The sequence below is a fragment of the Papaver somniferum genome, chromosome 1 (genome assembly GCF_003573695.1).
Source record: "Papaver somniferum cultivar HN1 chromosome 1, ASM357369v1, whole genome shotgun sequence".
Classification (NCBI taxonomy): domain Eukaryota; kingdom Viridiplantae; phylum Streptophyta; class Magnoliopsida; order Ranunculales; family Papaveraceae; genus Papaver; species Papaver somniferum.
The window spans coordinates 117,622,363-117,635,364 of record NC_039358.1 but is presented as its reverse complement, the minus strand read 5'-3'; the positions used below and the strand labels follow the sequence as shown (position 1 = coordinate 117,635,364).

The following is a 13,002-nucleotide window of genomic DNA, read 5'->3' as shown; positions in this document are numbered from 1 at the left end:
AAACATAGAAAATAAATGTAAAGATTCCAAAAAAAAAGTTGGACTTACAAATGTTTTCTCATTAAAACCCTGACAAGAAAAATCCAAGGTGGGAAAAACCCGACGAAGAAAAAGTAGTACAACTGTCCAAAAAGATTAATAGAAATAAAACTAACTAGAAAGATAAAAATACAATCATAATTCTTCAGGATCATGGGAAACCTTAGTTTTCCATCGGTATCCAATGAGCTACCTTTTAGGCCTATTCCCACATGTCAAACACTGATTTTTGGCACATATGCACCCACTATGGGTATGCCAAACTGCAAACTCATATGTCAGGAAGAACATATAGGCATACACGACAGGGTTCCAGCGAGCGATAGAGTGTCCATCGCTCGATGGTCAAGTCAGCGCTCGCTGGTCTTTAAATCGCCAGCGCTAGTCAAGCTACCGTCCGACTCTCTGATCATCGCTTATCAGATCTTCATCCAACGGCTATTATTTTTCTCCTCTATAAATACCTAATTTCAATCTCATTTCAAAATACATAACTTAAATTAAAATACATAACTTGAATTAAAATACATAACTCATTGTCTTCCATGCTCTGCCCAAAGATTCAATCTCAGATTTTCTCGTAAACTGTCATACAAATTTCGGTTTTGAATGTAATTAGTCATTTGAGCATAATTCCTTGCAGGGACGTCTCTTTGTGGTTGAATCTCCGGCCTCAAATCTTCATCTTCATAGTTAGTCCACTCCGGACCACGACGGGTTTCCTGAATTACCATGTTATGAAGAATTATTCAAGTGAGCATAGTTTTGTGCATTTCACGAGGACTCAACCCACGATATGGGCCACAAATGATAGCGAACTTCCTCTTTAAAATTCCAAAAGCGCGTTCCACATCCTTCCTCGCTGCCATTTAGGCATCGTTAAAATGCCGGTATGAACGACCCAATGCACCGACAGGAAGCTGACGGTAGTGTTGAACCAACGTGGACCATTTTGGGTAGATACCATCCGCAAGATAACATCCATGAGTGTACGGGTAGTCATTGATCATGAAACGGACTTGGGGACAAATTCCATGTTTCAAATCTTCAAACATAGGCGACTTGTGCAAAACATTGATACCATTTTGTGAACCCGGAAGACCAAAAAAAGCGTGCCATATCCAGCAATCATAAGAAGCATCAACTTCAAGGATAACTGTTGGTTTTGGATAATGACCCTTATATTGACCAGCCCAATAAACAGCGCATCATTGCATACCCAATGCATAAAATCGAGACTACCTAGCATTCCTTGGAATCCCCTTTCCTCGTTCTCCCTCAATATTTCTCTAACATCTTCCTCGGTTGGTTTTCGTAAATAAGTTGGACCAAAATGATTAATCATTACTTCACAAAACAATGAAAGGTAAGTGAATGAAGTTGTTTTACCCATACGAAGGTACTCATCGTTTGCATCCGCTGGAGTGCCATAACCTAGAATCCTTAAAGCCGAAGTAACTTTTTGTTCAGGACTATGACCTCTAATATTGAGTGCATCAAACTGATAATTAAATTAAGGTTCTACTCGACAAAGCTCTTCAATAATCTTTATCACCAGATGACGAGGCGTACGAAATCGACCTTGAAAATTTTGATCAGAGTACACACAATTGGGAAGAAAATAATCGTGCATCAGCTTCTGATGGTAAAATTCCCTCCCTCGATACGCATACCTTCTTGAGAATACTTCTTGTGGCTCTGGAACTCTTGGTATTTGGCCCGTATTTACTAGCATCAAAATGTCGATGAGTTTATTATCTTCAGCTTCCTCATCGTCAAGTTCTTGCAACCTCCTTCGATGCATTTATTGTTGTAATCTTAACCGATTCATAATAACATTCCTCTCTTCATTGGATCTCGCCATTGATGATTATGAAATTTAAAATGAGAATAGATATGCAAAAATTAGTGAAATATAGGTTGAAGTAGGTGTGAGTACCTTAGAGAAATACGAGAGCGTATATATAGGAATCGATAGGGGGAAATAGTTGTTGCAAAATATCCAGTGGTCGATATAATTAATATCGCCAATGATACTGTTTATATCGCTCGATATAATTTATAACACCAACGATAATCACAATATCGCCAGCGTTATTCATAATATCATTCGCTAGAAAGTCTATCGCTTATTGGTTTTCCCATAGTGGCGCAATTGGTTTACCATGCCACCTGGTATGTCAAATAGCTTTTTTTTTGCATGTGCATAGGAATAAGCCTTATACCTAGCAATATGTATGTCTCCACAAGCAAGTTATGGAAGTTGAGCGTCCTCACTCGCTATAGAACTATCAAAGTGTGGTCATGAGCCCTTCTATCAATATCGAGATATAAGTGTCACAATGACTTGTACATGATAGGGAATTCGTCCTCTTGGAGATTGAGAATGACGGTTTAGCCTTTTCTGCAATAAAGTACTTATAAAATGAGAAAATATAACTCTGAAGAGGTACAAGTAGATGAGTCGCGATTTATAAAATCGGACCAAGACAATACATAACCAACTATGATTTCGACATCATGTTGTTCCACACGAGCATTCATAAAACCTAGAAAATAAGAATTATCCATGTATATTAAGCTAAATATTGATACCATTAGATGATAAATGACTTGGAAAATAATAATAGAGCAAAATATGAGAAAAGCGAAACTATCGTAAGAAGTAAAAACCGAAAAATCAGATGATCCCACTAACTTACCTTACCAGCAAATTGAAACTAAAGGTGAGAAGACAGAGACTAGCCAAAGAAAATGAGAAGACCTAAGTATTTATAAAAAGGTTTCACCTATTTGCCACCGATCATTTTCTTATTTGTCATCCACATTTATTACCACTCCAAACAATCCTAATTAACACCCAAATATATTGTAAAATATCCTAAATACTACCTTTTTATATGTTGACTTTGTCTTTTTGCACCCTATAGTTCTTTTTGTTCACCCCACGTCTAAAAACCTTAAGATCCAAATATCTAAAAATTAATCCAAGTCGCCGCCGTCACCACCGCCTCCTTCACGTCTTTCTTTTTTATTTGTTAGTATTTTTGTTGGCCGATCTAGAGCGTTCATATAATGACCAAAAAAATCCAAAACCGATAAAACCAATTTGTCAAATTCTGCGCGAGTACAACTGGTATGAACACGCTTATTTTCAGCGGACTAGGATTGAGAAACTATCCAAGAAGATAGGAATTTGGGGTCGTCCAATCCTGGACGACTATGACTGCTATGAACAATCTTATTCTTAAAGGCAATTAGAGCAAGGGTTATGGGACAGGGTGTTTTGACACTCTATCCCTTTCAAAACGAATGAGGAACTAAGTGATCGAGTGTAAATCCTACTATGCGATAGGGGAGATATATAACACGGTAGTCTATACGGCATATAATGAGCCGTAGTAAAAGAAATTCATGAGATACACTATTGTATCTAACCAATAATATATGCCCGTTGTTTTATATTATGAAATGAATGGTTATGATGAATTCATATAAAGAGTTAACTTTGGAAATGGGACCTAATGTTCGTTAGATTTGCTTACATGTATCTTTAAATGGCCACAGTGCTATAGTTGCAAAGGAAAATTTGGTTAAACAAAATTTTCAGTCAAACGGATAAAGGTTGGTCGTATTAACTTCTACTTATATAAAACGGTAAATAATATGCCGTATTACTTCCTATCAAATGGCAAATAATATGCCGTATTACTTATATCAAACGACAAATAATATGCCGTATAGTGGAGGCTTTCATCCACTCTATCGATTTAAAGAGTGTTCGGTTGAGTTTGAGGTGAATGAGGGTTTCTCTCTACCCATAGTAGGATCTAATTTGATCAAATTTGATCAACTCTTTCATTTTAAAAGAAACTCTCAACCCTCGTATCCCTTGCTCTTAATGAAGAGAACGAGTAGTGGGATGTTATCTTCTGGATGACCACTGACTGTTTCATGCAGTTGTTCTGTTTACGAATTAAATGATAGAAAATATAGTGATAGTTCATAACTTTTTGGTGTTGTATGATTTCACAAAATTCTAACATAGGTTTAATAGCTTTTTAATGGTTATGAATGATAATGGTGATTAATGACGAAGATAATTAAGAATGGTAATAGTTAGTCATGTGATGAATAGGAATAATAGAATTGAAAAGTAGAATTATCTTAAAATTTTTGAGTGGATGGCAAATATGAAAAGTGTGGGTGGTAAATAGGTGAAACCAATGACAAACTAAAGAGGGCCTACAGAAACAAATCTATCTAACACCTTTAAAATCCTAAGACATATGAGCGCCCACGTCGTGGTTGAGAATACCCCTTCCAGTAAACGTCACCCACTCCTTAAAATTGGTCCAAATTTTCTCTCTCCTCTAATTTTGCTCCAAAACATGAACTCTCAAACGAGAGGAATCCGTTTTCTTTCCCACATAATTTCCTAATATTTCGTGAAACAAAAAAACCAAACTCACTCTATTCTCCTCTTGAGTTTTCTTTTCCTCTTTCCGTTCTCATTCTCTCTTCGTCACTATTAGTTTTCGGATAAGGTTTTTCTTTTTTGAGTTTCATTGTACAAGAAATTTCGGTTACGTTTTTTTATTTATTTGTTGATTATGATGAATTCCATTGGAGGAAGCATATTCGTCTGTGTTGATTTTAAGGTTCTTTCTTTTAACGGTTTAATGTTCGTGGTAATGTTTTCCATTGAAGGGAGGCATATTCTTCAATTACAACAATGTTTACTCTTTCATCTATATGAATTCAGTCAGAACCCTAATCAGGTTTTTAGTTTCTATAATAGCGGTGGTGAAGGTTGCAGGTAAAAAATATTCAATTAAGCTTCAACAATGGGTTTTAAAGTTTGATTCAAGCTCAACGCCAATTCGGTTCAATTGAATGGATGTGTTTTCTGATCGGGCATAATTTTGTTTGATTTTATTTATGTTATCTAATTGGTGTTTTCTTTTAGTCACTGGTTAACATACACAAATGGGGGTCATGTTCTTATTATCGACCAACCTTGCTGTCACTGCCAACCAAGGATCTGTCAAGAGTTGTTGCACCTAGAGCTGGCAAACCAAGCCAAAACCCGCGGGTTGGCCCGTCCCGTCCCGTGAAAACCCGCACCCGTCCCGGATGGTAACTAAACAAGACGGGCGCGGGTTGTATAATTAGTGGCTTGTGAAGAAACGGGTTAACGCGGCCCGTACTGTGAAACCCGCGGCTGGCCCGTAAACCCGTAATTTCATTCCCGTCTGCAACCATTTCTTCCCTGAAAATTAAGATCCACAGATGAAAACCAAATTCTGGTGAGGTAATACCTTGGTTTGAGATCAATATATCAAAGCTACCACAAAAATAATGTGTTCAGAATCTTCAGATAATTCATCTATAGCTATAGCCTATAGGTTGTTGTATTTATAGAAATCACTGTGAAACATATTTAATTTGAAGAGGCAAAGACTAGTCAGCCCATCGTGATAGAAAAACTACAGGTGGAGCGTCCGATTTACTAGAATAGGATAACCATACCTTCCAAAGTGTGCAGCGTAATGCAAAGCCGTCCATCCACGAGAGTCGCGAAAATCCAAGGAGAGGACAGAACGTGAAAACGGTCGAACAGCCCAAGTATAACCTAAAATTGCACACAAATGAATTATCCCAAGACCTTGATGATCACGAGCACTGATCTTTGACCCCTCAATTACTCTTTCCAAAAGCCACTCATGTAATTTGTTCTTCAAAGTGATCTCAAACAAACTTTTTTGCGCATGTTGAAATGAGATATCATTGTTCATAACTGACTTAATCAAATAGTCCCAATCTTTGATAATGGATGAGGTTGAGTGTGCAAACTTTTTTGCTTCCTTTAACACAGTTGGAGATGCCTTGTTTGATAGGATGCTCAGGCTGTTGCTTGATGAGAAGAGCAGATGTGCAAGCCTAATCTGAATCTGGAATTCATCCCTGCTAGGTTCATCGTTAGGTGAAGCCACCTCATTTACCACTGAAGGAGAGCGATACTCAAAACTCATAACTTGGCTAATAGGAGTTTGACCATCCATGCTCAAATGTAGGTTTACCAACCCAGGAGAATGTGGTAAAGCCTTGCACCGATATACCCCGTGTTGAATCATTTCAGCTGGAATACATTCGTCACCTAATATCATAAGTAAATCCGAATCGACAAGATGTGATGGTCCTCCATTAAAATATCCGATCACTATGACCTGTGAAAGTCATAGTCATTAAAAAAGACAATGTAAGTAAGATGACTAATGAGATTTCCATATACTACCAGGGAGTGGCGAAACCAAAATACTGAATGGAATGAGGAAAAACACCTTTGTTTCTTCAGATGAAAAAGCCCATGTATGTCAAATTTCAGTAATGGTGAAAACTTGTTTATGCATAGAGGAGTGATGATGATCCACTTCCCCATTTATATTCGATCCATAACCATTTGAAATCGAGGATCCACTCGATGGATTGTCTAATGAACCTGGGGATTCGGTCATCACGTAGTTCATCCACCTTCCGAAACTGTCTTGTGCCAGCAAACCATCTGCACCCTCTACCATTGGCTCAAAGCCTTCTTTCCCGACATTTGAGTTTGCTTGAGTAACCACAGTCTGAATGTGTCCACCGGTTGGAAGTGTACCATCAATTGAAGGATGCACAGAAGTTGTGTTTGTAGAACCGTGAAAGGATGAATCGTGCTTATTTACATTGTCAGATGGAAGAAGGCCGCTCTTCAATGAAGAAGTATAGCATGCTTAACACGCTACTGCAGAAAGAGCAACAGATCCAGGCTCCAGCCTCTTCTTCGACAGCAACAATCAATCACTACCTCCCCCATCCATTGTTCTTCTTCCCACTGAGTTCCTCATATCAACACCACTAATTTGATTCTATGAAATCTCGTTCTTGAACTGAGCTGCAGTATCAACAGCACCACCAATCGAATCTCCTTCTGCAACCGATTAAACCCATTTCATCTTCACAGCATCGACAACTCCTTCAATTCCTTGACAATGACTATGAACCCATCTTGATTCTTCCCTGAACTCTTGATTCAAACCCACAATTCCTATGGCTTCTTCTTCTCTGAATTTCATATCTCAGAAACAATCGTAACATATAAAATTACCTCAGACCCATCTTTCAATTTCACATACACATGAACCCATCACTGAACATCAACATAACTTTAACTACAAATACATGCAGCTCCACTCCATCCCAAAATCAAGCCTTAGTTCCATTAGTACCAACAAAACTCGATAATTGAAACAACTCGATTCAGAAACTAAAATTAAATCAACTTAGAGGCTTACCCAAGCATTAGCGTCCTCTGAATTGCTATTTCCCTAATTCATCTCCACTGAACCCTAGAATTATCATCTCAAATCTTGAAATCGATCACCACCATAAATTTCTTCACTTGAAACTTGACTTCATCAGCAATTCTAACCTAATTCATTCAACCTACTCAATACGCATCCATAATAAGCAACTGCACCATCTAAAACAACCCTTCCTCCCGATCTGTGATTAACTCAAAAATAGCAGAAACCCTAGTCTTCAAATTTGTAATCCTACTAACACCAAAACATCAATTAAATGAGAACCCCTTTGTTCTTCATCTATCATCACTTGATTACTATCAATTTCATTCAGTTCCCAACTCCAATCTAAAAACCCTAATTAACTGAGTAACATCATCAGCTTCTTCCTTACCGAACTCGATAAACATCAACACCACCACCAACCGTCAATCCTTAACATAACCCCTACGATGGTCAATCTCAGAACCTAGATTTCTCTCAAACTCGCAGAAGAAGAAGAAGAAGAAGGAGCACCCGTTTCTCGATTTTGAGAATTTATGGTTTTTTTTATTTCTAGTTAACCCGTGAGCACCCGTGAACCCGCGAGTTTTACCCGGGACGGGCACGGGTGGGATAAATGACCACCCGTGAAGAACTTCAACCCGCGAGCTCAGGCTTGTATTAACCCGTAACCCTCGGTTTGGTCACAAGCCAGACCCGTCCCGCCCGTTTTCCAGCTCTAGTTGCACCACAACCAACATGAATTGAATGAATTTGCTGGAGTTTTGAACCAGAAAAGAGGGAAGAGATTGAGATTCTAAGAGTCACGGATTTTGCTGGGTATTAGGGTGAATCAGTGGCTTAAGTTTGTGTGGTGGTTGTAGTTCAAATTGAAGGTTGAATTGGGTTCGTATTGGATGATGATTTGGTGAAGTTTTCAAGCAATAAAACATCAAAGAATTGAAGTTGTTTCTATCCATTTTGTGAGAATGTATGAAAGTAATTACAACAGTATTAGAGTGTCGAATGAATTATGAATGTGGATTGTTGTAGAAACTTGAATTTACTGCAGGGATGGTGTTCAACAGTTCCTGAGGTGAAAACTTGAGCTATGGGAAGCAATAGTTGTAGGGGCATTTTCTGGTGGGTTTAAAGCGAACCACATTTCCAGTACTGCTCTACATCTTACTGAATTAATTCATGCACCTTGACTTCATTTTGGGAAAATTTAAAAAATGGTTCTTTGGATTGTCATATGAATTTGAGTTGTTCGTGCATGTTCTCCTCATGGGAAGTGTTGGTAGGATGTACGTCTTCAAAATTTTCACCAAAGAGATTCAGAAAACGCTATGGTACTTGTTAGAGCACTGCTCGGTAGAACTCGCAAGCGTTGCTATCTCAAGCTTGTTTGTCAATATTCGTGATCAAAACTATACGTCTTGATTTCTAGTCTACTTATAGTAATGTCTCAGACTAAGATAAATTGTGTAGTTGAGCATTAGACTTCACGACGTTCATCAATTGAAGACGAAGAACTACTAAGGAGAGCTTGTGGAACTTCATCAAAAAAAGGTATGTGGAGACTAAAACTCATCTATCACTTGGAAAGTCTATTTCTACTCTATCTCATATATTGATACAAAATTCGTATTACTATATAGTATTCAATTATGCACATTTGAGATTTCGAGCTGAATTTAACTCGCTTACATATTTTTCGAAATATGTGTTGGTAAGCTTTCGCTTCAACCAAGTTCATCTTATATTCTTCACGAAAGTCAAAAGATGATCATGTGAAAATCGGACGAGTAATATCTTACATGGCCTGTGTGATACAATCATTTGGTGTAGACTTGGAATGTTTCGTTATGATTATTTCAATAACTTGAAAATTGCTTTGATGCTAATAGTGCGTGAAAACGGCTATTGTCATCCTCTAAGAAAGTTTCAATGATTGAAATAGAGTTTATAATACTTAACCATCATTGGATTATGAACATAGTGTCCATTCTTGCATGTTGTGATCCATGACTGGAATTATAGTATGCATACCCGTATGCGTACTCGTAGTTGTGGAATTCCGGGTACCAAGTACACATACCGGAACGCATACTTGCGTAATGTATATGTATGGGAATTTCTGATGGGTTTTGGAAGTATACTAAGGTATGCGTACCCGTTCGCATACTGGCGAACCCAAACTCAGACCGGTTACTTAGGTATGCGTACCCGTACGCATACTTGAGTGATTAAAGTTCTAAAATCAGTTTGTTCATGAATTAATACATTTATATATTAAAGAATGCATTCGTTGCAAACCGTGGCTGTAATGTTCATGAATTGATTCGAGTGAATCAAACCGATTTTTCTTCAATTGTATTCTTGTATACTTTTATGAGAATATAGCAATTGAACAACTCTTTAACTAGTTTCATTTGAGTTATTTGAACTAGTTATGGTTAAGATGAATAAGGTTGATGAAAGGAAATCCGAGACACAACATCAGAGCGCTTCTCCAACATCCCAGGCTCATCTGAAGGCGCAAAGAAAAGATATCCAATGTTGAAATGCACAAACCTCGACCCGGAATCAACGAACAAGGAAATGATCAAATAGGGACTCAAACTTCCCTATTCCCATTGAAGAAGTGATCGAGTTACTAGAAGTCTGGGTTCAAGATGATGAAATCAATTTGTTGTTCATCAAGAGAGACCCAACTGAAGAAAAAATGGAGAATCACAGGTAATGTCACCTTCATAGATTCATTAATCATCCAACAAGTGACTGCAATATTTTGAAGCACATCTTCAAAGAGAAGGTTGGTCCAAAATAACTTCAACTGGTGACTGAAAGAGTACACAGGACCCTCTCCCAATCAAGACCTGCACTCTCTCTGAACAACCTATCAAAGAGGCAGTTCAACCCTTGGTCGAACATATAGGTGAATTGCTCTATCTGTCGAAAGCACAAATGAGAGACATGTTCACAACACTGAATCACATCGTGTCAGAAAGTCCATTCCGGAAATACATCCTGAGCCTAAATAAATCTGTCTCATACAGAAAAGTCTATTGATATAGATAAACCTGTCTCCCAAAGAAAAACCTATGAGTTTTGTTCCGTCTTATGATAAATCAAGGTGCACAGGAAAAAATTGATAAACCGGACTTATATTCCCGAAGAACAGCCAAGTATTATCAATAACCTCACAATAATATTAATCGTATGGAAGCGAAACAAGATATTCACAAACGATGAGACGAAGATGTTTGTGACTTCTTTTAATCTTACCTATCAGAGATAAATCTCAAGCAAATTTTAGAAAAGATAGTTCTCAATAATGATAGTATAAAGTAAGATAAGAACACCCAACTACATAGAAAAAGTTGGGTCTGGCTTCACAATCCCAATGAAGTATTCAAGTCGTTAACCTCAGGGTTTTGGAATAAACCTAAGGTTAAAGGAGAATCGACTCTAGGCGCAACTAGTACACACAGGAGGTGTGGGGATTAGGTTTCCCAGTTGCTAGAGTTCTCCCTTATATAGTCTTCAAATCAGGTTTTGATAGCTTTGGAACAAATTAATCAATATTCATCATTAGATGAAACCCGATCTAAGAGCCAAGCTAAGTTTGCTTGAAACCAAAGAAATATCTCTCCACAGTTAGATGGACTTAGCTTGTTACACACAAATGAAATGTGCCTTCATTTAGATATGGGCAACCGTACCTAAACATGTACACTAGGTTGGCTCAACAATAGTTAACCGAAGTTAGCCATATGAACATATCAATCTTATTCATCTTAACCACAACTAGTTCAAATGACTCAAATGAAACTAGTTATAGAGTTGTTCAATTGTTATATTCTCATATAAGTATACAAGAACACAACTGAAACAAAATCGGTTTGATTCACTCGAATCAATTCATGAACATTATAGCCACGGTTTGCAAAAGATTGCATTCTTTATTATATAAATGTATTAGTTCATCTCACAACCGATTCTAGAACATAACCCACTTGCAAACGTGTACACATACTTAAATAGCCGGACTTGGACTATGTCCAACAGTACACGAACGGGTATGCATACTATCACACATCCAAAACTTCAGGTGAATTCAGTACACGTACGGGTATGCATACAATAGTTCCTGGACTTTAACTGAGTTCGCCAGTATGCGTACGGGTACGCATACAAAGGCTCCCGGACTTTACCCGACCTCGCCAGTACGCATACGGGTATGCATACAATACAAGTTTTGGATCAACATACATGTAAGTACGCACATTATGTCTATAATCCAATTATGGTTAAGTGTTCTAAACTATTTTTCAATCATTGAAACATTCTTTGAGGATAACAATAGTTGTTTTCACAAACTATTAGCATCAAAGCTATTTTCAAGTTATTGAAATAATCAATACGAAACATTCTAGGTCTACATCAAATGACCATCTCATACAAATCATGTAATATGTTACCAGGCGATTTTTCACATGATCATCTTTTGACTTTCTTCAAGAATATAAGATGAAATTGGTTAAATCGAAAGCTTACCAACACATATTTCGATAAATATGTAAGCGAGTTAAACTCAGCTCGAAATTTCAAATGTGTATAATCGAATACTATATAGCTATACGACTTTTGTCTCAATATAGGAGATATAGTAGAAATAGACTTTCCGAGTGATAGATGAGTTTCAGTCTCCACATACCTTTAGTTGATGAAGTTCCACAAGCTCTCCTTAGTAGTTTTTCGTCTTCAATTGATGGACGCTGTGAAGTCTAAAGCACAAGTACACAATCTATCATAGTCTGAGACATAACTATAAGTAGACTAGAAATCAAGACTTATAGTTTTGATCACTAAACTTGACAAACAAGCTTGAGATAACAACACTTGCGAGTTTGACCGAGCAGTGCTCTAACAATCCCCCCCTTTGTCAATTTTTAGTGACAAAACTATCAATACATATGGATTACAAAATAAATAAACTTTGTAGCATCTCATCCAAATTCTTGATCAACATTACTCGAAATCTTCGTCACTTACAAGTACTCTAGTGATTATGAAGGTTTTCAACTCAACATCATAGTTGTTGAAGATCCGTAGCCATAACAATAAGAAAACAGTTGCTCTCAATCATTGTTATATAGTGTCATAGTATTAATTACACAACATCAAAGTTTAATTGTATCACAACTTTGACAACAATACTACGGTGATATGTATTACTCCCCCTTAGTCAATACTTCATCTCACAATGAAAACCACTCCCCCTTATAGTATGATCCGTAAACCATATGTATTTGTAGTGTGAACTGCACATTAATTCTCCCCCTTTTTGTCAATATAAATTGGCAAAGGTACGAAAACTAGTCGGATCCTAATGAAATTTTCATAGACATACTTCATGACCAAAAGAGAACATATCAACTTTGTTTCCATGATTTCACATAGTCGAAACTTAGTGTATTCATCAAGGATTTTATAAAGATACAAGAAAAATCATACAATATTCCACAGCCGCACTTTCCACAAAGATTTAGCAATTAAGCACAAGTTCAATTAAGAACTTTCCCCCATTAAATGTCTTCCCGAAAGAACAACAAGAGTGAACTTACTT

General features: G+C 37.3%; 1 protein-coding gene across 1 annotated transcript; it reads right to left on the bottom strand.

The window, feature by feature from the left end:
* Positions 1 to 5,528: 5,528 nt before the first annotated feature.
* Positions 5,529 to 7,200, bottom strand: LOC113349690 (calmodulin-binding transcription activator 5-like). Its single transcript, XM_026593714.1, has 4 exons — positions 7,190 to 7,200; positions 7,029 to 7,146; positions 6,441 to 6,791; positions 5,529 to 6,269 (listed from the first exon to the last, which is right to left on the bottom strand). Exons 1-4 carry the CDS (start codon positions 7,198 to 7,200, stop codon positions 5,529 to 5,531), a joined length of 1,221 nt encoding a protein of 406 aa, XP_026449499.1.
* Positions 7,201 to 13,002: the final 5,802 nt, after the last annotated feature.